A 24,818-nucleotide genomic window follows, 5' to 3' on the forward strand; every position below is an offset into this window, starting at 1 on the left:
CCCCTTCAAATACAGGATAACAAGTGTACTGCTATGCAAGAAACTATGTATTTAGCATAGTGTCGTGTGTGTGTGTGATCTCTCTCTCACTATATAGACTGTATGTAGGTTGGGATATAAAGGGTAAACAGGGCTAGTGAAACAAGCATTTTTGTACTCGGAATATTGCTACTATCCCCTTTTATAAAAGTGCTTTAGCTTTTTCCCTTTCTAGTCAATTTCATTTCTATACTTGGCCAGCAGTAAAACTTAGGACAGGCTGCAGGCTTTTAGGTAAATACAGGAGGGATACAGTTGGAAAAGGGAGGATTGGCAGAAAAGTATAGTATGCCCTTAGCAATCTCTACTGCCCTGACAAAATGGGCTGTAAACGAGGATACTTACAGAACTTCCCATATGGGATAGTGCTTCTTCTGCTCGCTCTACTCTGGTTGCTTTTGTACTAATTGTGAATGCTCTTGTCACGTGGCTACAGAATTCAACAGAGATGCCACAACTCTGGAAGAAAATAGCATGTCAGTCTCTTATTGGTAAAGAATACCATATTTTGTCAAACCTACAAAGCAGAAAGCAACCCTCACACTGCTATTCTATTGCCACTTAGAAGCAAGTTCTACTGACATTGAGAGAGATTAGAGAGTGAAAGATGAACCACAGAGAAGGAAATACTGTCAAGGAGCATTATTCTAACATCACTTCATAAATATATTCAGAATTTTATATACAGTTTTGAATATGAACTAAACCAAGAGATTTGGGACAGAAAAGTCTACATTCTGCAGTTTAACAGATTCTAAATTTGTTGAAATGCCTAGTCTACCTAAGCTTGCTACATGAAAACATCTTATAGCATTGCAGCCAGAGTGCAATAAGGAAATTCTGGAAAGACATTTTGATACCATTTGCTAGGTCCCAAGACCTTAGTTCTACAGTATGACCCAACAAATGTAATTAGTAACTCTAGCCAACGGCAGTATTTTCAAATGTTATACATACACTCTGTTTGCACCAAGGGAATGCAGATAACATGTAGGATACAGATGAACGTACCATGACAAGGTTGACTAATGAAACTGCATTCAAGCTGATACCCCAAAGCCACATCACTCCAAACATATTGGCTAGTATCATCGCAATGGTGAGAGAAACAACAATGGCAGCCCACACTTCAAAGCCAAGCAGCACCATTGTTACAAGGAAGATCGATCCCAGTGAAACTCCAAGATTAAGGATAGTATCCTTCACAATAGTCAAATATTGTTCATAAAAGACGTAGAACAAGCTATTGAAAGACCAAAATAACGTTATTGGCAATGGGATCCAACTAAAGGAAACAGTATTTTTAGAAGTCTCAACTACATTTAAAAAACCAAAATTCTTAATTTTTCATCATCATTCAAGCAGTTGCTACCCTCCAAGGAGTATGCCAATTCCACATTTTTCAAAGGGATATATATATATATATATATATATATATAGAGAGAGAGAGAGAGAGAGAGAGAGAGAGAGAGAGAGAGAGAGAGAGAGAGAGAGAGTAGTGTGTACACCTTCAAAAGGATTGGGCTACAGCACCTCACTGAGCTGAATTTAGATCAAGTCTTTGTTTATGGGTCAGCTTAAGCATGCTAGTGAGACCTTCCCAAAATGTAGTTTCCCCCACTGACCTAGATACTTTAAAAACCCACCATTTAAAAAGCCAGGATGTGTGTCTTGAATATAGCAGTAAAAAGCTAGGGGCAGGGGGGAAAGGAAACTGAACCATAATGCATTGTTTACCCCCTGCAGGTTGTTAGATTAGAAAAATTAGGAAACATGGGGACAAGGTTGAAAAACTCGAAGTTAACTTTGTGTTCGTGGTTTGTCCCACTGAGAAGGAAACTTGGAAGACCACACACTCAAAAGTGTATTGTTGATTAGAATGTCTCACACAAATATTGTTCTGAATAGTCACATTGTATTTATAGTCACTTAAAAACATCCAGCCCCACAGAATTTATACAATGCTTGTAGCTTTTACATAAGATTAAACTACTGAGATACATCATATATGGAGACCGGTACAAAATGCCACTGTTCATTTGACAGTTGTAGAGAAGCATTAACATTACACCTGTTAAAACATAACCAAAGTGCTGGTTTTGACCTTTAAAAGGCCACATAATCTGAGCCTCAACTAGCTTGCTGTATTCTCCCCATAGACCCTGGTGGTTCCTAATATCATCCGGCAAGCTCTCTCTTCAGGTTCCGACTTTGGAGGATTGGTTTCTACCAGGAGCAGAAAAACAGGTTGTTTACCTGTAACTTATGATCTGGAGGTGATCAGTTGTCATTCATGAGAAATGGGTTACTGCGCCTGCGCAGGGACCTTCTGGATGGATTAATTAGCTCCTCTCTGGTACCTCTCCCTGCCGTGCACATGCTCAGTTCCTTCCTTTTCTCAGTAGTCGGGAGCCATTTTGATTCAGTTTCTTGCAGAACATCTGATGCTCAGACATTCCTTGAAGTGTCCAATCAACAGTCCATACAGGCATTGGCCAATTTTACAATGCTGCAGCAGAGAGGTACAGGTGGGTCTCATGAGTGACAACAGATCACTTCCAGATCATGTTACAGGTAAGCTACCTGTTTATCTGGAAGTGATCCATTATGAGAAATGGGTGACTAAGTAGCTTCCCCCCACCCCTGACTGGCGGAGGGTGCAGCCTTTCCACCCACTAATCTAGAACTCTCTTCAATACCCCTCTTCCAAATTTGGCCTCAGCAGCCATACGTAAGTCTATGGCATAATGCTTTATAACAGGCATATGTGTAGTCCAAGTGACAGCTGCACACAGGTCCTTAAAACAGAGACCAGATAAGTGAGCAGCCGAAGTAGCGTATGCTCTAGTGGAGTGTGCTTTCACCACCTCTGGTGGTTGCTTGTTCTGTAACTTGTATGTTAAGAAAATCAGTTCAACTAACCAATGAGATAGTCTGCCTCAATACTGGCATGCCTTTATTTTTGGCTTTTGAATAGTACAAAGAGCAGCTTTGTACATCGAAAGTCTTTTGTCCTTTTCAGGAAATGGAGAAGGCAGCGCCTGACATTCAATGAATATAAAGCCTGTACCAGGCATGTCTCAGGTTCCTGAAACGACAGAAGTATGATATTTTGATTCAAGTGGAATTCTGTTACCACTTTAGGTAAGAAAGATGGATCAGTATGCATAGCCACCTTGTTGGGGAAAGAAATGTGTATATGGTGCACCCGTCCTTAAAGCGGCCATTTCACTAACATGACTGGCAGCAGTTATGGTGATGAGAAAGGCGGCTTTTAGCATCAAATAATGTAAGCTCGCCTCATGAAAAAGTTCAAAGGGAGGTTCTATTAGTGAAGCCAGTACTAGAGACAGACTCCACTGTTCAGCTGCATGGTGTATAGGATGGTATAGGTTATCAATACTCCACAGAAACCTTTTGCACTGAGGATGAGCGAAGGTGATCTTGCCTTGCCAGCCCCCATGCTTACTTGAAATAGCAGCAAGATGCACACAAAGACACATTCGCCAGACCAGATTCCTTCAGACTGGTAAGGTACAGTAGGTCTTGATCCATGGAAGCTCTGAACAGGTCAAATTCATGGTCCTTGGCATAGGTGGTAAAATGCTTCCATTTGGTGGTGTAACTTTTTCCATGTAGACGGTCTACGACAGTTTAGTAGGATTCTCTTCAGTAACTGAGCTTCCACGCCGTCAGCCGCAGAGCCAGATGTAGTATTCAACCTCTGTCTCTTAACAGATCTAAGTCGAGCGGTAGTTGGCAATAACTGTTCCCTGTCAGTCTGAGTAACGACGCAAACCATTGTTGGCGCTTCCAACATGGCGTCACTAAAACTGCTTTTGCACCGGCTTGTATCAGTTTGCCCACAACCCTGTTGACTAAGGGCAGTGGGGGGGGGGGAATACAGTAGACCCTTGTTCCAGTTGTACTGAAAAGCATCCCCTAGACATACTCGCCCAATGCCCACTCGAACAGAATCACAGAAGTTTCCTGTTCTCTTCTGTTGCGAACATATCCACCTGGGGAATCGCCCACATAGCAGTCAGACAGTCCAGGCATGCTTGCTTGAGCTCCCATTCATGTTGTTGATTCTTGAATGTCCTGCTCAAGTCATCCATTAAGGAGTTCTACACACCCTTGATGTGGATGGCCACCAGGAATACATTTTAGGAAATGCACTAATTTAAGTTGTGTGCTTAGTGCACATAGAGACCTTGAAACTGTGCCCCACTGACGACTGACATAGGCAATAACCGTAGTATTGTCCATGTGGAACTAAACTGTGGAGTCCTTTACCAGAGGTGCAAAAGATTTTAGGGCCAGAAACACCACCATCAGCTCTAGGAAGTTGATATGCATCTTCCGCTGTTGTGCTGTCCACAAGCTCCAAGTCTGATGACTCCCGCAATGTGCTTCCCACCCTGTCAAGAAGGTGTCTGTTGTCACCCACCTTGTTGGAGTTGGAGGTTTGAAAGATACACCTTGAAGTAGGTTCCCCCACACTTTCCATCATCACAAGGACTTTAGTACAGGTAGGGAGACTTCATGCAGAAACCAAAGTTGTAACTGCTGCATATGTAGGTGAGTATGGAGAATGGTTGCTTTGCAGGAGGCCATTAGGCCGAGCAGCCTCTGAACTTGTTCAACCCATTGGAGCAGTTGAATTTCGTACGTTTCCACCAGAGTACGAATGTGAAGATATTGTTCCTCTGGTAGGTATGCTCGTTTTGCCAGTGCGTCCAGCACCGCTCCAATGTAGTCTATTGATCTTGTTGGTTGAGGTTTTGATTTTGCCCAATTGACCTGGACTCTCAAGTTCTTCAACAGTCGCAAGATATACTGGATCTGGGACACTAATTCTGACCTGCCCTGGTGTACCAGAAGCCAGTCATCTAAATAAAGTAATATGACAATACTTTGCGTGCACAAGTAAACTACAACTGCTGCTATACATTTGGTGAACACCCTCAGTGCCATAGACAAACTGAAGGGCAGGACTCTGCACTGGAACACTGTGCTGCCTACGGCGAACTGTAAGTACTTCCAGTGGTTGCATTGAATTTCGATATGAAAATACGCATCTTTGAGATCTAACGCAACAAGTCACTCCTTGGTGAGGAGTGGAAGAATTCATATGGAACTTGCGCACACTGGTGAATTGACTGAGGCCCCGGAGATCCATAATCACCCTGATCTCACCATCCCGCTCTGAAATGAGGAAATAACATGAGTAGAATCCCTTCAGCCAGTCCATCCACCGCAGTGGCACTATCGCTCCCTTTTCCAACAAAGTTTGTATTTCTTCCCATAAAGCGGGAGCTGGGAGAATGATCTTCATACCTTCAAAGCTTGACAAAGTTTCAAACTTGATTGCTTAACTCAAATTGATAGGACCCACTGGTCTGATGGTATCTGGTGCCATGCTGGAGAATGACTGGCTAGTCTGAGAAGAGGGGTAGCAAAAGAGGTGATCTGGACTGAGATCCATAAATATGGGATTCTGCGCCTGTGCAGGAACCACGCAGTAGCAATGCTGCAGCTTGTCGAGGCATCCTAGCCCCGCCTCCATGCCTACAGCGTGCTATGTAAAGGCGGGCTGGGCACCATGTTCCTCAGTTCTTTTCTGACCGCTGTTGCCTTTGGACCTTGGTCTGCTGCTTTTCGTCAGGATAGTTCTTCAATTTTTTTCTTGTGAGTTCATTTTTTTTTTTTTTAAAGGACAGATATTAAGCCAGTACTTCGGTGTCCAATACTCGGACAGGCGATGGTGTTATGTGCGGAGGACAATCTTGGGAATCAAAAGGGACTGCTTAGAGGCATCTTTCCCAGGATGGGGTCCCTGATTTCTATTCTTTTGCCCAACGCGCCTTTTGTGGTATGGCTTGCATTGCTTCTTATGTTCTTTACAGGCTTGATACCGGAAACCAGAACATTGCCGATTGAAGTTCCAGTAGGGGGAATAACTTTGTGCAGTCTTTTTTCTCTCCGCTCCCTCCATTCTACCGGCAAAGCCACAGAATTCCAATCAGAGAAGTCCAACATCCAGAAGCCAAACAATAGTTATTTCACAGTCTAGTCAAAAACACAGTCAAATCCAGTCGAATAACGCTTTCTTTTCTAATTACTGAAGAACAATAACCCGAAGGTCTCAACGCATCAGCCATTAGAAAAAAACTGAATCAAAATGGCGCCTGACGGCCAAGAAAAGGAGCGCACTGAGCACATGCACAGCAAGGAGGGGCGCCAGAGAGGAGCTAATTAATCCATCCAGAAAGTCCCTGCACAGGCACAGTAACCCATTTCTCATGCTAACAGATCACTTCCAGAGCCTTCTCTCTTGTGGCTATGGTACTATTAAATCTTCTCCCTTGAGAGGTTTTTAGGTACACTTTTTTTGGAGACACCTCTTTTTTTTTTAAATGTAGTATACCTTCAAAAATTAATTGTAAAAAGTTGTAAGAAATTTTACTTGCTGTGAATTTATTTTGTTTTGCTGCTTCAAAGGTTTTTTTAAACTACTATTTGAAAAACCTTGGGAACATTTTTTGTTAAAGATTACAGGTGAAACTCGGAAAATTAGAATATTGTGCAAAAGTCCATTAATTTCAGTAATGCAAATTAAAAGGTGAAACTGATATATGAGACAGACGCATTACATGCAAAGCGAGATAAGTCAAGCCTTAATTTGTTATAATTGTGATGATCATGGCGTACAGTTCATGAAAACCTCAAATCCACAATCCCAGAAAATTAGAATATTACATGGAACCAAGAAGACAAGGATTGTAGAATAGAACAATATCGGACCTCTGAAAAGTATACAGTGTACTGTGCTTGATTGGCCAGCAAACTCGCCTGACCTGACCCTATAGAGAATCTATGGGGCATTGCCAAGAGAAGGATGAGAGACATGAGACCAAACAATGCAGAAGAGCTGAAGGCCGCTAATGAAGCATCCTGGTCTTCCATAACACCTCATCAGTGCCACAGGCTGATAGCATCCATGCCACACCGCATTGAGGCAGTAATTGCTGCAAAAGGGGCCCAAACCAAGTACTGAATACATATGCATGCTTATACTTTTCAGAGGTCCGATATTGTTCTATTCTACAATCCTTGTCTTCTTGGTTCCATGTAATATTCTAATTTTCTGGGATTGTGGATTTGGGGTTTTCATGAGCTATACGCCATGATCATCACAATTATAACAAATTAAGGCTTGACTTATCTTGCTTTGCATGTAATGCGTCTGTCTCATATATCAGTTTCACCTTTTAATTTGCATTACTGAAATTAATGGACTTTTGCACGATATTCTAATTTTCCGAGTTTCACCTGTATATATAGATGTGGATGCCTTTTTCTTCTTCATAATACTAGCACCACCCTCTAAATACACAGGGAAAGGGGGAATGGTGGTGGAAGAGCAGAACCCTTGCGCAAGGGAATCTATTTACCTGTATGGAAATACACGGTAGTTCTTTTCTCCAACACTCAGAGTTGCAGTAATATTGTCTGCTATCATCCGTGCTTTCTTCATTGCATCTATAAAGTCTGCTGAGGTTTTTAGCACTGTATGGTAAGTCATGAAGTAAGTAGCTCCAACTTCTGAGTTGTTATGTATAAAGTTAACTGCAGAGCTATATGCTGCATGTCCTCTGTAAAGAAAAGCACAATTAGTGCACAGACACAGAAACTGATTGGTTACCAGGTTCTTTCATTCCAAGGAGTGTAGCAGAAATTCTGGAAGTCTCAAATAGTTTGTACAAATCTTAGTTGCTTCTACAATACTGACAGACCAACTCCTGCACTTAGTACAAAAAAATATACTTTAAAATGAAATATTCTATTGTATAAAATGAAGCAAGTGTCACTCAACTGATGTTATTCTGTGTGACACTTGCTTCCTCCCTTGTCAAAATGTCTAGATTGGTAAGTTTTATACAACAGAATCTTTCATTTTTAAGTGTATTTTCTATATATATATATATATATATAATTGAGAGTAAGTTTGCATCAAGCTTTCAGGAAGAAAAGCAGAGCTGGATGGACAAGCACAATGCAAATGGAACAGGGAAGAAGATAGAAGCTTCTCTTTATTCCATCTTACTTGGCACACCTGAACAACTACTACTACCACCAACTTCTTACCATCTTACTTCTAACCAAGAATGGGCCTGTTGTTGTCCCCCTACCCTAATCACGACTGTGCCTAAATACACAATTTAGCGGAGTGAGAAAGAGATCCATCTATGACTAATGCAAGAGCAGGATTGACAAAGACTTTCTGTAAAAGCATCAGAATCTTCAATATCGCAAGTGCAGGACTAGTGGAACACTGTTTCTTGAGCTGCCTGAATGAGGGATATGTAATAAAAATGTGTACTGCATAAATCTGACTAAAGCCCTGTTCAGACATGCCAAGGGGGGGGTGTACGTACACACACACACACACACACACACACACACACACACACCCCATCCTGAGAGCATGCCTAGAAGTCTAATGGAGAAGCATCACCCTGCCCACACTTACGGTATTTGTCTGAAGGTGCAAATGCCATAATTGTGATGGTCACTGTTTCCATTATTGGAATGCTGGGGCATCTTCAGACAAACCATAAGTGTGGAGAATGCAGTGGTGTGAAGCTTCTTGGAGCTGGGATGGGGTTTCCCGGCACACTTGTGACTAACAGTATGCAAGTATAGCACCTCCCTTTTTTGAACGTCTGAAGATGGTTTAAATTTCCTAAGAATCTAACAGTATTTTCTTCTCCTAAATGTACTGTTAGTTTTACTATCCTGGAAGCAGCATATCTTAAAATGCTCTAAGAATCATGGCTCCAATAACTGAGAAAATAGTTTTAGTGTCAGCAATATTTGCCAGAAAAAAAGTTTACTTTTAAAGGAAAATGCACCAAGTTTAACTGCTCCAGAAGAGGAACACATACCCTTTGCCGCACTTTGGATTAGGGTTATCAGAGAGGAACATGGGGAGAAATTTCATGAAATCTTCACCCTGAGGCCTCTGTTTCCCTTCTGGAGTCAGTGGCCGGCAACGCACACAGGATGGATCAATAACTGAACATACATTGTGGAAAGGATTCAAGAATATCAGTTAGTTAGCATCTACCATACATACATAAAAAGCTGCTTGTTTCTGTTACAGTTATATCCAAAACAATCACATTCAATAAAGGACCAAGATGTGAGCTGAGGAGTCCCAGAATTGTTCCAAAGATGCCCAAGAACCCACTCAACGAGAAGCATGCATTTGCTTGGCTTTGCAAAGCAGCAGTGATTCCATTCATAGGGTCCATCCACTAGCCTTATAATCAACCAACCATCCAAATGAAGATGGCATAAAGATAAAAATCTGATACAGGTTGAGTATCCCTTATCCGGACATCTGAAATCCGGAATGCTCCAAAATCCAGACACTTGCCGTTAGGCACCCTGTGAGGAGGAGGAAGAGCTCCTCCCTTCTTCACAGAGAAGGGAGGACTTCCCTGCATGCTGCCGGTGCCTGGCACATCCCACCAACTGCTTACTCAAGCACAGAGTGCAGAACTGAAGCAACCTCTAGTCGGGCGACTAGAGGGGAGAATGGGAGGCCCCACTCGACTTGGAAGAAGCCAATCGCCGTGAGGACGGAGGAGAGGGGCGTCTACGGGAGAAGGAGAGTAGACATGGCATGCCGGGGAGAGGTGGGAAGCAGGGCTGGGGCAGCGGTTAACATTGGAAATAACGGTTGGGGCACCGTTGACATGAAGGGAGAAGTCGGAAGGGCAGGGAGCGGAATGTATGGCCTGGCAGAGGAGCAGCCCAGTCCCAAACACACATACAGCATGTAGGCGCCGACGCCATTGGCTAACTTTATATTGTGATGTCCCACATGCAAGAATGAATCCTCCTCCTCCTCACCATTATTAGTAAGCAAGAGCCCCTGGGTGGATTCACACGTGCCGCTGATCGAGACAGAGAGTGAGAGAGAGAGAGAGTGTGTGTGTGTGTGTGTACGTACGCACGCATACAAATGTAAGGGAGTAGATGGGTTTCCTCATGCGCCCCGCACTCCCCAATCACCACATTTTACAGATTAACCGTGCCAGCGAGCGTGAGTCTCCATGCCGGGCTACCTCCCTGGCAGCAGGCTCTACCCCTCCCTCTGCCTCTGTTGGTTGAACCTTGAGTGTGGTCACGGGCTGCAGTCAAAACTGTAGGAGTAAATGGGCTTCCTTCCTCCCCCGCTCCTCATTACTGCCTTGTACAGGCTCAGTAGGGCCAGTATAGTTAAGATGAGGAGTGTTTTCAACATTCTGCCATTATTAGCCCTGAACGTAGGGTGGTGCCTAAACAAATAAAATACAGTAACCTTTCATGTTTAGACTTGGATCCCATGCCCAAGATATCTCATTATGCAAATATTCCAAGATCTGGAAAAATCCAAAATCCGGAACACTTCTGTCCCAAGCAGTCCGGACAAGGGATACTCAACCTGTACAATACAAAACAGTACCCTGAAATTCAAATAAATTAAAGTTATTTCTCCACTATAAAAAAGTGGAACTAATAAGGTGGGGGAAGGGGTGACAAAACATACACTTCTTAAACAGTCAATATTCTACTTAAGACAGGAGGGGACTGTCAACACTGCAGTATTTTATTTAGATGGCATTCATGGCAGAAACTCTCCATGAGCTGGATGTCAATAGAAGGGATGGGGAAAGCATCTCAAGCAAAGTTCTTTTCCTAAAAACATTTGTGAGTGGAGACAGAAACATGGGGTGGGAGTGGGGATAATTTTATAACTACAAATTGTTGCTACAGATTATAGTTACCGAGCAGCATTTAAAACAGGGCACATATAACATGCATCCTATAGAACGTTAGTGACTAAACAACTGGTAGTCTAGTATGGTTTACAAGCACGTTGTGCTCTTATATTGTTTAAGCCAAGGAGATCTCAGTCGGGTTAACAGCTGGAAGGGATATTACTGTACTTGAAAGTGCTACATATGTTGTAAACCACTTAGAGATGATTGATTTGAGTGGTAGAGAAGCGTTACACATACATAAATAAGCAAGATGTTCTGATTTGACGAATGTGCAGTCCTGACCTCAGAGGGAAGTCAGTTCTAGATGCGGTGAACTGCCTGCTACTAAATTCAAAACCAAAATTTTAAAAGTTATACTCTGTACTCGCCACCATATACTGATTATATACAAGCTGGGGCAGGCTAACATGACTAGCAATGAAGCAAGTTCAGTATTCATGGTTTATAAAATTGAGTTAAGTTAGGGGAAAAGGTTTTTCTGGAGGAGCACACAAGTGTCAGCCATCAGTACCTGAAGCATTGCAGAACTGTCCCGTTGTGTTATAGATTCTGCAACAGGAAGACTGTGGTTTAACCCAGTCAAAGTAGTCATCAATCCAAGAAGAAGGAGCATAGCCAACTCTTGTGCTAGATTATTTTAAAGGAAAAAAAGAAGCATCTTTCAAAGATTGTCCACAGTGTGCATTCAAAAAGGATCTCTCTCTCTCTCTCTCTCTCTCTCTCTCTCTCTCTCTCTCACACACACACACACACACACACACACACACACACACAGAGTACATTCAACATCACCTAGTTCTTCTGCAGGATTAGTAGTCTGGGAGGATAATACTGTTTCATATCATTTAGCTAAGTGGCCATTGGGAGGTCTATGACTCCTTTCGGAATTAAACTTTTACCCTTATCACAAATATTTTACAGCATAATATCAGGAAGTAGAGTATTTGTATTTTGATTATACATCTCTTGAGTTAACAGGAAAGAAAATTAATGTAACAAATTATCTCCATCTTATAAATGTGCCGTCATTTGATGCTATGTCAATCACAAGAAATCCTAAGAGTATCTTTCATTTCTATTCATGGGGCATTTCAGACACAGAAGTAACCAAGAAGAACTACTTTATGATGACACTTCCTTGTAAATAATGACTCTGTATTCTTATTCTAGCTCTGCTTGAAATACTGCAAATTAATGGTTCAATTTCATTTCATTTCCATTATATTTATATTCTGCCTTTCTTCCATCATGGACCTCATGGTAGTACACATAGGTTCCCATCCAGGCACTGGCCAGACCCACTTAGCTTCAGCAAGCTTACCATTATGTACCCTCAGACCATGCCCTTGGCTCAACTTGTAGAAGCAATGTATTTCAGACTGCTTTTGGGTGGCTATGGAGTGGAGACTGCCTTCATCAGCCTGATGGATGATCTCCAATTGGGAATCAAGAGGGGGAGTGTGACCCCGTTCGTCCTCTTGGCTCTCTCAGCAGCTTTTGATACCACCAACCATGGGATCCTTCTGGACCGCCTGAGGGGTCTGGAGGCACTGCTTTGCTGTGGCTCCACTCCTACCTCTCGGGCAGATTCCAGATGATGTTGCTTGTAGATTGTTGTTGTTCAAAGCAAAAGCTATTGTATAAAGTCCTATGGGGCTCCTTTCTATCTCCAATGCTTTTTAACATCTACATGAAACCACTGGAAGAGATCATCAGGAGATTTGATGCTGGGCACTATCAACATGCTAATGACACCCAGATCTATTTCTCCACATCAACTTCGTCATGAGAGCTTAACCTCTTTAAATTCCTGCTTGGAATCAGTAATGGGCTGGATAAGGGAGAACTGAAGTTGAATCCATACAAGACAGAGGACTTGTGGGAGGCTAGAACTTAGGAAGTGGTTTAGAGCTGCCTGTTCTGGATGGGGTTACACTCCCTTAGAAAGATCAGGTATGTAGCTTGGGTATACTTCTGGATCGAAAGCTCTCCCTGGTATCTCAGGTTGAGGAAGGGCCAGGAGTGCTTTTTATCAGCTTCGGCCGATACACCAGCTACGTCCATCTCTGAATACAAACCACTTTAAAATAGTGGTTTGCTGTTGATAGGTTTGGTAGGCTTGACTACTGCAATGTGCTCTATGTTGGACTACCTTTGTACATAGTTCAGAAACTGCAAATTTTGCTGGTCGAATGACCGTAACAATAAAGATTTTATTTGAAACTGCAAATGGTGTAGAATGCAGCAGCCAGGTTGATCGGGCTACCCATAGAGACCACATTACTCCTATTTTAAGAGAACTACATTGGCTGCCAATTAGTTTCTGGGAAATATACAAGGTGCTGGTTATTACCTGTAAAGCCCGGCTCGGGCCCAGGGTATTTAAGAGAGCACCACCTTCTTCATGAACCTTGCCATCTATTAAGATCGGGGGAGTTTTGGTTCCAGTTGTCACCGACTTGGTGGCAACCCAAAACCAGGCCTTCTCTAGAGTCGCCCCTTTGGAACACACTCCCAAATGAAATCGGAACCTTACCATTTCTAGTTGTTTTTAAATGACTTGAAAACACACCTGTTGCATCAGGCTTTTAGTTTATATTTTAAAGTTTTATTTGTGGTAGTTCTAATATATATATATATATATATATATATATATATATATATATATATATATATATATATATATATGTTTTAGTTGCTGTTTGTTTAATTTGTAAACAGACCCAAGAAGTTATATAGGGCGGTATATAAATGTGTTTAAAATAAATAAATCTAGTTTATAGATCTAGGTTCCTTGGTTATTTGTCTCTCTAATAAACAGCCCATATGGTAGAATAGGAAAACATCTACATAAGATACTTCCTTTTCATTAGAAGAATTTCTTGTGGTGTACATGAATGCACAACTGAGAGAGACCTTAAAGGCCAAGTTGAAGACAGATCCTCCTGAAGAGGATCTATGTGGCCGCTAAGAGTAGACTCCTACTTGATGGCACTCACTCACTCACTCACTCAATCACATGAAGTGAGAGCACACTTATTAGAATGAGAATGTTTACTGAACACTTCAGATGCTCTGTTCCAACTATTTCTAATGAGAAATCCACCCATGAAGAATGCACAGCAAGGGCAGAAGCATTCTATAGACTGAATCCAAGATCAGCAGGCCTGAGTCCTATTTCTAGAAGTACCCTTCTGTTCTTGTAGAAGTTTATTTGCTAGAGAGGTTTTATGAAGAAAAAAAACGGAATACTTACTAGTTGCTAATCTCTGCTGCCTCAAATACTTGCTGCACTAGGGAGTTGTTGTCGCATCCCATTCCACCACATACTGAGTTCTGCCCATCCAAAGTAGTATAGTTGTGTCCTTCTAGCACAAAGTATACTGGAGGACCTGCATGCAGGTATTTGCTGAGAGAGTGGAAGTAATCCATCATAAAGGAGTCCTAATGCAAAAGCAAAAAGAAAAATCTTCAAATTACCTCTTCTATCTTCAACCTACAGCATCTTCACCTCTACAGAAATCACCTCTCATGTATTTAATAGGACTACTTTTTGTCATGGAAGAATTACGGTACTTTTCAATAAACTTCCTCCATCCGTTCCCCTGCCCTGATTTTCCAAAGGAAATAGTTTCAGTCACTTACATCTGGCATTGATAAACTTTGGTCCAGGCCAATCTCTACTTTGTTGATAACTGCTATGCTGAATGACAACACACCCACGAAGAGAGATATCTGAATAATAGGAGGGGAAAGGCTGAATAAGTTCACAGAAATAGCTTTAACTCGAGCCTTCAAAAAAATGATGCACCAATTAAATACTTAAAGGAAAACAGCAGATGGGAGTGCTGCAATATAATAAAATGTGTCATATTGAACTATCATGTAGTGGAAGCAACAACTGGAGTTTTCATATGACAGTTTAAGTCCAAAGAGTTTACCAAAGACTCTTTCAAGCTACTGAATAGCTCATCCACTCTGGAAAACCTTATATTTATGGCAGATAGAGATTTGCCTCAATTCAAGGGAGATCACTTCAGAGGCTTAACTAATACACTTAAACTGGTATCAAGTTTGCATGTAGGTAGTTTTTTTCTGTAAGCAAGGAAAGAAACACCTTTGCCAATTTCAAAACAAAAAGGTATACGTACCACAATTGGTCTCACCCAATCCTTAAGAAGAAATGGAGAATAAATGTCTTTGAAGAATAGAAACAAGACACTTTCAGAATGTTGTACGTTACTAATTTCTTCTCCACCTTTGACACAACATAGAATATCATATCTATTTTTCTGGAGAACAAAAACCACAAAAAATGCCAAGGTGAATATGCTTCCAAAGCAGAAGTTACACAAATATTAAGCAAGAATGAATTATAATGGACTTACTTCTTGACGCTTAATGTCCAAGCCCAATAGACTTACAAAGCAAGTGATTTGAAGGAGAAAGTCAATGAATACAGCTACTGCAGCAAAGAGGGAGAAGGTTCGAACAGCAGGCATAGTAGATAAAGACCCTAAAAGAAGTAAGAAAGAAAGAGAACCATATCAGCTCTCTCACTACACAGAAAGTTATATAAAACAGTTTGTACCAAACCCTATATGTCAACATATACTACATATACTCAAGACTTCCTGCCATACACAGATGGCAGAAGGATGTCTCAGTATTGCAGGCAGCTTGCGGAAGAACAGGTACTTTCAAGATATATCCTCCTTCACCAAGAAAAGTTATCTCAGTTTAAACTGCTGCCTTAATTTCATATTTGTTTTAAATTCTGTGCACCACCTAGAGATACACGTATCAGGAGTTATATAAATATACTAAATTAAATAAGTAACTACAATATAAAATCTATCATTTTATCCCATAATTTTGACCTTCTCCTCCCTCACTGGTCAGCAGCTCTGAATTAAATTATCAGATAGTATTCAGCAAATCATGAAACAACTAAAAGGTGGGAGCATGAAGTTTTTGGCATTTAGTTCTTAAGAACTTTGAATACCCTATCTAAAACTTAATCTGTGCTATCACGTTCATCACCACTTCTCTGCAGTAAGAATCCTCCTGCACAAGCCACCAAATGGATGAACCCCATCTTCAAAAGGTTTGAAACACCACCTTAGTAAGAGGAATCCATGAACACATTAGAACCCAAAGTGCAGATAAAAACATATTTACCCAAGAAAAAAGCTACTGTCTCAGAGAATGATGATAGCAACATGCTAGGAGCTACATCTCCCAGGATTCGGCCAATTTGCTTATCGAGGGTTTCACCCTGAAGGCGTTCATCTCTCTGAAATTGTAATTCACTTATTAGGAATGTAATCTAGAAAAGGGTTTTATTCTGATCTATAATGCAAATATGCATATTCAAGCAAGTTTAAACACACATTTAATGTTGCAAAAACGGTAAGACACATGTACATTCCTCACATTACATTTAGGGTTATTCGAGGGATCCAAGTAGCGATGTGCACAGAACCAGTTCCGTGCACTCACGGGAGGTAACTTTAAGGCACAGGGAGGTGTCCCTACCTCGCCCACCGGGTTTCCCCCTCTGGCGCTGCTTCCAAAACTACTGTCGAGGGGTGGCTGTATACCCTCTTGCTGCCCCGGTCAGCATAATACTGCAAACTAGCTGACCTGGCGCAGAGCATCTGCGCCCCTAGTTCTCTCTGTCTCTTCTCCCCCACTCTTCATTTCTTTCTTCCCCCCAGCCCCATTTCATTCCCCACCCCACAGCCCTTTCTCCCCCAGCGGCCAGGCTGCTTCTCCTTGCCGGCCAACCGCCACTTCTCCTCCGCAGCTGCCTGCCACTTCCCCTGCACAGCCGGTCTGGCAACGGCTGCTTCCCTTGTGCAGCTGACCTGCCGGCAGGCTGCCACTTCTCCACCATGGCCGGCCTGGTGCGCCGCTTCTCCTCCCGTCCCCACCACTAATTGGCAGCTCGCTTGCAAACTCTCACAAGAGCTGCCACGCATGGGATTAGCAACGGGTACGTTTAAGATAATTAAATATAAAGATGGCCAGTGTGTGCGGGCCCCGTATTATGCTGGCCGAGGCAGCAAGAGGGTATACAGCCACCCCTCAACAGCAGTTTTGGAAGCAGCACCGGAGGCAGAAATGCAGCAGGCAGGGACGTAACGAGGCTGGAGTGGGCCCAGAGACAAAATTTTTAAATGGGCCCCTCGCTGATACACACACACTCACTTCACATGTGACTTGCCTCTGGGGGGCCCCTCGAGGCATGGGGGCCCCCAGGCAGCCGCCTCCCCTTGCCTAATGGTAGTTACGCCCCTGGCAGCAGGGGAGGTGAGGACACCATCCACGCTCCTTAAAGCTACCCTTCCACACACAGCTTCAAACCAGCTTGAACACCCGTCTTTCAAACTGGTTTGGCAGTGTGTGAACAGACCGCCAAACTGGTATGTACAATTTATTTTCTATAACTTTGTTACACATCAGACTTTAAATACTAGAGATTTTGCCTGACTAAGATCCTGCAAGAGTTCTCAGCTTTCCCCGAGTTCACTAGTAGATGGAAGGTACAGTACTTCGCATCTCACAAGGCATAATCCTTTTAAAAAACATGGTATCTTAATATCTGAACTACTAAAGGTTGGTTCCAGACTATAGTAGAGAATGCTTTCCCAGCCAAAAGGCCGAGCAAAACAATAAAACCAACATTAGGTTAACACACCCCGATACATCAAGATCTGGCATGTCAGAAAGAATACCGGGCTGAATGCATCACTGATCTCCCCCGATATGTTTATCCACATGAAAACTGCATATACTTTAAAAGCAAAAATACCTGAAATGTCTGAACAATAATGAAAATGTTGTCTACACCAACAGCCAGCACCAAAAATGGAATAACTTCAATAACGATCAGTGTTAAGGAGACTCCAAAGTAACTGAAGATGCCCAAAGAACATGCAACTGAACTTAGCACAATCAAAATGCCCGCAATGCCCAAGGAAATTTTGGAATCCACCTAGAAAATGAAGGACACAAGTCACATTAACTGCATTTATTTATTTGTTTACAAAGTATCAGTGATAACATACACACACACACGCACACACACACAAACACCGCAAGCATATTAACAAGCTCTTAGTTTTGTGTAAGAAATGCTTTTTATGCATACCTAGTTGTGTCAATATGTGCATCCCAGTGATGCATCCCACTAATGATCCATCCCACTAATGCTCAGTCTCAGTGAACAAGTGGGATTGGATCGTACAGGGCCCTGTACAGAGGGAGCTTTAGTGGGAATGCGGCTGCTAGCACCACTGCCAGTCAGCTTGATAATCTCCTCCTCCCAGCTAGCAGCAGTACCGTTATCCTGTTCTCCTTTTGTACCGCTGCTCTGATGAGCCTGGGAAGGAGGAGGAGCAACTACCCTGACTAACCCAGCAGCAGCGAACACACATGCCCCTCCTGGAAGAGAAAGAGGAGCAGCAGCTGCTGCTGCCGCCCAGCTGGCTTGGCTGAGCCAGCACTAAGATTGATCACACACTTAACACACCTAAATCAGTTTTAATGCCATTAATTTCAAAGGCATTTATTTCCATTTACAACCCAGATCCGATGCATATTTACTCAGAAGTCCCACTGAGTTCAGTGGGGACTTACTCCCAGATAAGTCTGCCTAAGAAATTATCCATTTACATATATCATTAAGGGAAATATGGGGGCTTGAATGCATGGAAATTAATCTAGATTATTCTCTATTGGATAAAGCAGAGAAACAGGTGAACAGCAAAATCCTCTGCATATTTGCTCCTGTCTGGGAAAGAGTGAAGAGGAGGAGAAGGAGCAAGCTGCCGCCGCCACCACCCTCAAGCTGTTCTTGGCTGATGATCTTTCAGACCTTGGTCAATTCGAACTGAGAACTAGGAAAACCTGTGGCTTTTGTCCTCTGTAACTCAAGTTCCTCAAAGGTTAACGCATCTGCAACACAGCGGTCATGTTGCTGCCAAAATATAAAACCAATCAGGCAAGACACAGCTTGAATCTCTGCCCACCCATGTGCACACGCTTCATTCATCAATAAGTTAAGGCACACTTGACAGCATCTGGAAAGACTTCTAGAAGCAAGGCTGAAGACAAGCCTCTCATAGAATCCTATAGCTTTAGAGCTGGAAGGGACTTTAGAGGTTTTCTAGTCCAACTCCATGCAGGAAGCTGTTACAGCAGTGATTCTCAAACTTGGGTCCTCAGGTGTTATTGGACTTCAACTCCCATAATCCCCAACCAAAGGCCACTGAGGCTGGGGATTATGGGAGTTGAAGTCCAATAACACCTGAGGACCCAAGTTTGAGAATCACTGTGTTACAGCATCGCTGACAGATGCTGTCCAGCCTCTGTTTGAAAACCTCCAGTGAAGGACAGCCTTCCACTACATGGCTCTTACAGTTTGGAAATCCCTCCTAATATCTAGTCTAAATCTGCTTCCTTGTAACTTCAACCCATTGGTCCTATTCCTGCCCATAGGAGGAACAAAGATTAAGCCCACTCCTCCTCCTAAATGACAGCCCTTCAGATATTTGAAGACTATTAGATAAACTTTATTATGTCTTTGACCAGTACAGAAGCATGAAAATAGAAACACACGTCAAACCCATACAATAATATAGCTTTACGAATATAGAGTGACATTGTAAATTACTCCACTACATTAATCATTACATGCCATCGTATATTCATTGCTATTAAACAGAACTTAGCCACATTGTAGGTAACATTGGCTTGATGGTCTGACAAGAGAAATGAAATAGATACTTCATCTCTTCTGCCTGGTATGACCTTAATCAGGGGTAAAATTAAAGACTCATGTGAGTCCCTTAAAACATGACCCACATCCTCTATGGCCTTATATTACATGGGCAGTAGCATTCAGAATAAGAAATCCCAACATATCTACCATATAAAACCACTGAGGGCAATACATCAGATAGTGCAAATGGTCTATCATATTTAGGAGTTATTAGGGCTTGACAATAATCAGCTGGTTGGTGCTAAAGGTAAGTCTCCATATTTTAAGTCGTTTTGGAATCCTACTTATCTCCTGCTGCCATCTCCTGATCCCATAGCTAATATTCTTTGCTTTACATACTTTTTTGTTTGTTCATAACAATTGGATTGCAGCGCTTCAGACATAGAGCTTTCTTTAATAATGACTTCCACTGTGATTGGAAGCTATCTTCAAGCATCAGCAGTGCCAGCTCCATCGGAGAGAATACCACCTTCAGCCAATAGTTAAGGATGGTAATCCACATCCGGGTTTCCACTCTTGACTCCCAATTCCAGTCCTAACACTTTATATTAGAGATCCATCTAGGGACTTGCATAATTGGATCTTAAAAACTTAGACTGTACTGTCCATATCAGGGCAAGGGAAGACAATTGGCATCTCTCTCCTCCAGGCTAAACAGACCCAGTGCTTTCAACCATTCCTCACCGGACTAGGTTTCCAGACCCCTCACCATCTTTGTTCTCATGGTCTGAACAATATGCCTCTGTGTATAAATGTCTGACTGTAATGTTTTTTTTAGCAGCTACACAACACTGCTAGCTCATGTTCAACTTGTTCACTGAGACATCTAGTGAGACCCTCAGGGGAATTTTCAGGAGGCACAGAGGGAAGTGGACATTAGCAAAGGAAAAAAGCCCCTCCCCATTGCATGTGCAAAACATTTTTCAGTGTGCACAAGGTTAGTCCAGCTACCAGCCATTATTAGTTGTATCTGCAAAAAATGTATCAGCTCATTTTAAAACATCTTATTTGCTATGGAATTGCTTTTCAGCAACTATAAAGATACATACCAAGAACCTTTTAGCACTCTTGATGTGTCCTAGAGCTATGGAAATGTACACAAACATAACTACATAGCTAATTACAACAGTGCGGACATCACTGTTACTTTCCCGGTTTATTTCATCTTCAATGCTACGTTCAGCAGAGAAGGCAATAGTTAAATTTGGGTTGTCATAGTTTTTCACAAAATTGATGAACCTGAAGAAGAGAGTCGGGAAGGAAAGATAAGTTTCTTAGAAGGTCAGACAAAACCTTATCAAAAGTTACTCACACAGGTCTTCAAGACTAACCCAACTAAAATTCTTACCTTTTTTTTTTTTTAAAATAATGTTAGTAGCACGATGTGTTGCATTTTTAAAAATGAAAGTGTGCAGTGGTAGGAGCCCAATATTCAATTTTTTAAAAATGATAATTTGCTTTCCAAAACATCCCACATTAAAAAGCATCCTTAGGATCCTCTTATGCACTATTTAACATTTTATATTTAAGAGTAGAAAAATCCATGGGCAATAGCTTTAGTATTGTGGTATATCAGAGGTGTGTGCATGTGCAGACACACACACCCACTCACTCAAATGCACACCATAGGCAGCTTCCTATATTATGTCAGATAATGTCGGAAGAGTTATGTCAGATAATGCACTAGCATTTTGTTTAACACAGTAATATGAGTTACACAAATGGCTCCCCATGTGAAGTGAAGCACACAGGCCACCTCTGCCTCTCCTTTTTAAGGCACCATGATTCAAACCTTAGTTGCCACAGATTTTCTTGGGCAGGACACTTATCTCCATTCTGAGGAGCTTCAATTTAGTCTCAGAAGTGGGGGTGGGGGGAAGAAAACTTACTCCTTTTCCCAGGCCAGGGCTTTCATCAGCTTTTCTGTATCATTGTAGTAATTTGTGACAGGAAATGTAATCACAAGGGCTGTAGCATTATTGTAGTTTTCATCTACGCATTTAAAAAAAGAGAGACATGAAGAGCTATGTTAAAAGGACAATATAAAAGCAGCTTTTCTATATGACTCAAAAGAATCTTCAGACAAGTGTAGTCCCTCCACCCCAAAGAGATGGTGTTGTCTCACTTTAATCATTTAATTAAATAATTATTTAATTTAATTTAATTATTTAATTATTTACTACGAATAATTACCCTTTAATTATTTACTATGAAAAGAGTGGTCAGGAATGCTGCTAACCTAAGTCTGTTTACATAAATGCAAGTCCACCTGATTTTAGTAGCAATAGCACTTACATTTATATACCACTCTATAGCCGGAGCTTTCTAAGCGGTTTACAATGATGTAGCATATTGCCCCCAACATTCTGGGTACTCATTTTACCGACCTCGGAAGGATGGAAGGCTGAGTCAACCTTGAGCCCCTGGTCAGGATCGAACTTGTAACCTTCTGGTTACAGGGCGGCAGTTTTACCACTGCGCCACCAGGGGCTCTTCACCTGATTTTAACGAAACTCCCCTGACTACATCATTGCCCTAACTCCTCAGTCTTGCCACACATGGCTTGGCTCTTCAGAAACAGCTTTGCTTACTTAAGTTCTGTCTGCCCTAGTATCACCACTAATTTTAGATAAGTATGGCTAGGATTGCAGCCTTAGACTTTTACTTCTAGTTTTACAGAATCAAAGTACTCTCTCAAGTTATACTACTACTACCACTACTACTACTACTACATTTATATACCACTTGTCAACCAAAGTTATACTAGGAAGCTCTTCTCACGATCTCTGAGAAGAGCTGTCGGCTTAGCCCGCTCTCCCTGCAGACGATCCTGCCCAGAGCCCTGGACCTCCAGATTGGCCATCCACACTATATACACCAAGTTAGTTTTATTTATGGTCTTAGACCATCAAAGCAAAAAACAGTGAACACAGCAAAACAATACAGTAAACTCAATGCTCTCAACTGACACAAATACAGAACAATTTGCCGTTCTTAATGTTGCTACTATATCTAATCAATCAATCATGATCTTTATTACGGTCTAAGACCAGCACACTATATCTAATCAATAATTTTTCAGACGTTAACAAAATTTGAGCTTCTCTCATGATTATAATCATGTAATATGATTATGATCAAGGCTAGCAATTTCCTCATTGCTCAGAAAATGCAGTTTGCTTTAATGCAGGTCTCTCTCTTGTTCTTGTCATACAATACATCCTAGCATCCTGCTGATAATTTGGAGTGCCATAAGACATTTCATAGCTGATATAGTACAGACAACAGGCCAACTACTGAGATGTTTGGAATTCCTGTTGATTCTGACTGGGAAATGAATATACGGAATATAATACAGACTTTCTTAAATACATTATGCTTACCATCATATCCTCCCATCACCAACCATGGGAAGACAGGTCCACCAAATGTCCCCAAACATGGGTCATGAAGCAAAGTAGTGTCATTCAGAGATGCCGGGGCCCTGCAAAATGTATGTGTTATGTTGCCATTTATTAATTGTCAGGGCAGTACATTTAAGAAGTTATTTACTCAATCTGCAGTACATTATGCACGGAAATTTTGCAAAAAGTCACATTTTATAAACTCAAAGTAATGCTGACAGTATGCAGTGCAATAACTAGAACAGCAACTTCACTGTTTTGCAGTTTTCACACATACCGGTAGTTGTTCTCAGCTGAAGGCTTTCAGAACATTTTTCGTGAAATATTTTGGAATATCCTCTTCACCACTTCTCCATGATTCTGTCTTGTTTTGATGATTAACCCCAATCCTAAGCATACTCTACTTGAAATACGCTTGCATTGAAGCCAGCAAGCACTCCTTCCAAACTAATATGTTCAGCAACATGTTAGTCTGCAAAGCCTTTCCAAGTAGAGGGAGCCTCTTAGTGAATGTTGCTAAATAAACTGAAGCAACCCTCTATCAAGCAAGGCATCCAAAATAATTAATGATCAAAGTAATGGAAGATCATTGAAGGTCAGCTTGTCAAACTGATATACAAAAGCCATGTTCAAAGCTACACTGTATATATATATATTTATATTTTTAAGTGTTGTCACTGCTTACCGGACACAATACAAGAAGTGAGAGTGGTAATCAGCATAGACAAAAAATTCATCACCTGTCCAATGATCTAGGACAGAGTGACTGTTCTGGAAGTAGTTAAGAACACTTAGAATAGTACAGTTGTTATTGTAGGGAGAAAGAGGAGCCAGGCAGATGTCCTTCAGCATTATGGTATCATTCTTGTAAAAAGCAGTTATGTTTTCAATAGCATTCTGCAAGTCTAGCACCTGAAAATATAAAAAAGCAAGAACTCAGCCATGATCTAGCATGGCAAGAGAACAGAGTTTTTCCTAGACTCATGCAGGAAACAATACCCAGGATATAGTTGCCAAGCATTGTGCATTTCTAGAGAGTTGTGTTTTTTTGTTTTTAAGGTCAGAACAAATCCCAATATGGTTTTTCAGCTTTCAAGATTGGGGAATCTAGATGTTACAGATAAAGTTGGAAGCAGCTCAAAAGGAAAAAAGGAGAGATACAAACCCTGTAATACTAATTAGGGAAAATCCCCACCCCCCGAAAAAGAGCATACAGGTAATGCTATATCATTAAATGAGCATGAAGACATTCAACATCTTAGTCAACACCATAAGTGTACATCTTGCATTTAGATTAGCTGTGGACAGTTTTATAGTTGTGTTTCCAATTTTTTTATTCTGAAGCACACTTTTTTAAAAAAATGAGGCACACTGCCCACACTATAACATAGACACACCTTTTATTTTTTGCTTTTCTGGCCGCAAAATCATTCTGTGTGCAGGTCTTTTAAAAAAATTTTTTGATTTTTTTCCTCAGTTTGTCTACAAAGGTATCCCTCCAGATACATGATGAGGCAGCAGACTACTCAGAGCAAGTCAGCACAGCACTCCAGCCAGTGTCCTGTGGCACACTAGTTGGGAACACTGTATTATGGAATGCCATATTTATATATATATACACACCAGGCATTAATTCTGTATTATGTGGCTCATAATGACCTAGAGCAACTCCAAGTCAAATTGAAGACAGCTACATAGCATTCCAGTGGTGCCACAAGGTTGACTGAGGTACCATATCAGCAGATGGCT

At 41.6% G+C, this 24,818-nt stretch overlaps 1 protein-coding gene across 1 annotated transcript in view; it reads right to left on the reverse strand.

Annotated features, from left to right (window-relative positions):
* The window catches only part of NPC1 (NPC intracellular cholesterol transporter 1), a 59,762-nt gene that overhangs the window by 2,118 nt on the left and 32,826 nt on the right, over window positions 1–24,818 (reverse strand). The window contains exons 9-23 of the mRNA XM_053249424.1: window positions 23,755–23,981; window positions 23,049–23,149; window positions 21,555–21,657; window positions 20,715–20,904; window positions 17,695–17,877; window positions 16,059–16,173; window positions 15,266–15,393; window positions 15,029–15,169; window positions 14,523–14,612; window positions 14,134–14,321; window positions 11,389–11,504; window positions 8,991–9,120; window positions 7,497–7,697; window positions 1,051–1,282; window positions 385–498 (exon numbers count right to left, since the gene is read on the reverse strand). Of these exons, the coding sequence (XP_053105399.1) occupies window positions 385–498; window positions 1,051–1,282; window positions 7,497–7,697; window positions 8,991–9,120; window positions 11,389–11,504; window positions 14,134–14,321; window positions 14,523–14,612; window positions 15,029–15,169; window positions 15,266–15,393; window positions 16,059–16,173; window positions 17,695–17,877; window positions 20,715–20,904; window positions 21,555–21,657; window positions 23,049–23,149; window positions 23,755–23,981 (2,259 nt within the window). The remainder of the gene's footprint in view (window positions 1–384; window positions 499–1,050; window positions 1,283–7,496; window positions 7,698–8,990; window positions 9,121–11,388; window positions 11,505–14,133; window positions 14,322–14,522; window positions 14,613–15,028; window positions 15,170–15,265; window positions 15,394–16,058; window positions 16,174–17,694; window positions 17,878–20,714; window positions 20,905–21,554; window positions 21,658–23,048; window positions 23,150–23,754; window positions 23,982–24,818) is intronic.

Source organism: Hemicordylus capensis, chromosome 4, assembly GCF_027244095.1.
Source record: "Hemicordylus capensis ecotype Gifberg chromosome 4, rHemCap1.1.pri, whole genome shotgun sequence".
NCBI classification, from domain to species: domain Eukaryota; kingdom Metazoa; phylum Chordata; class Lepidosauria; order Squamata; family Cordylidae; genus Hemicordylus; species Hemicordylus capensis.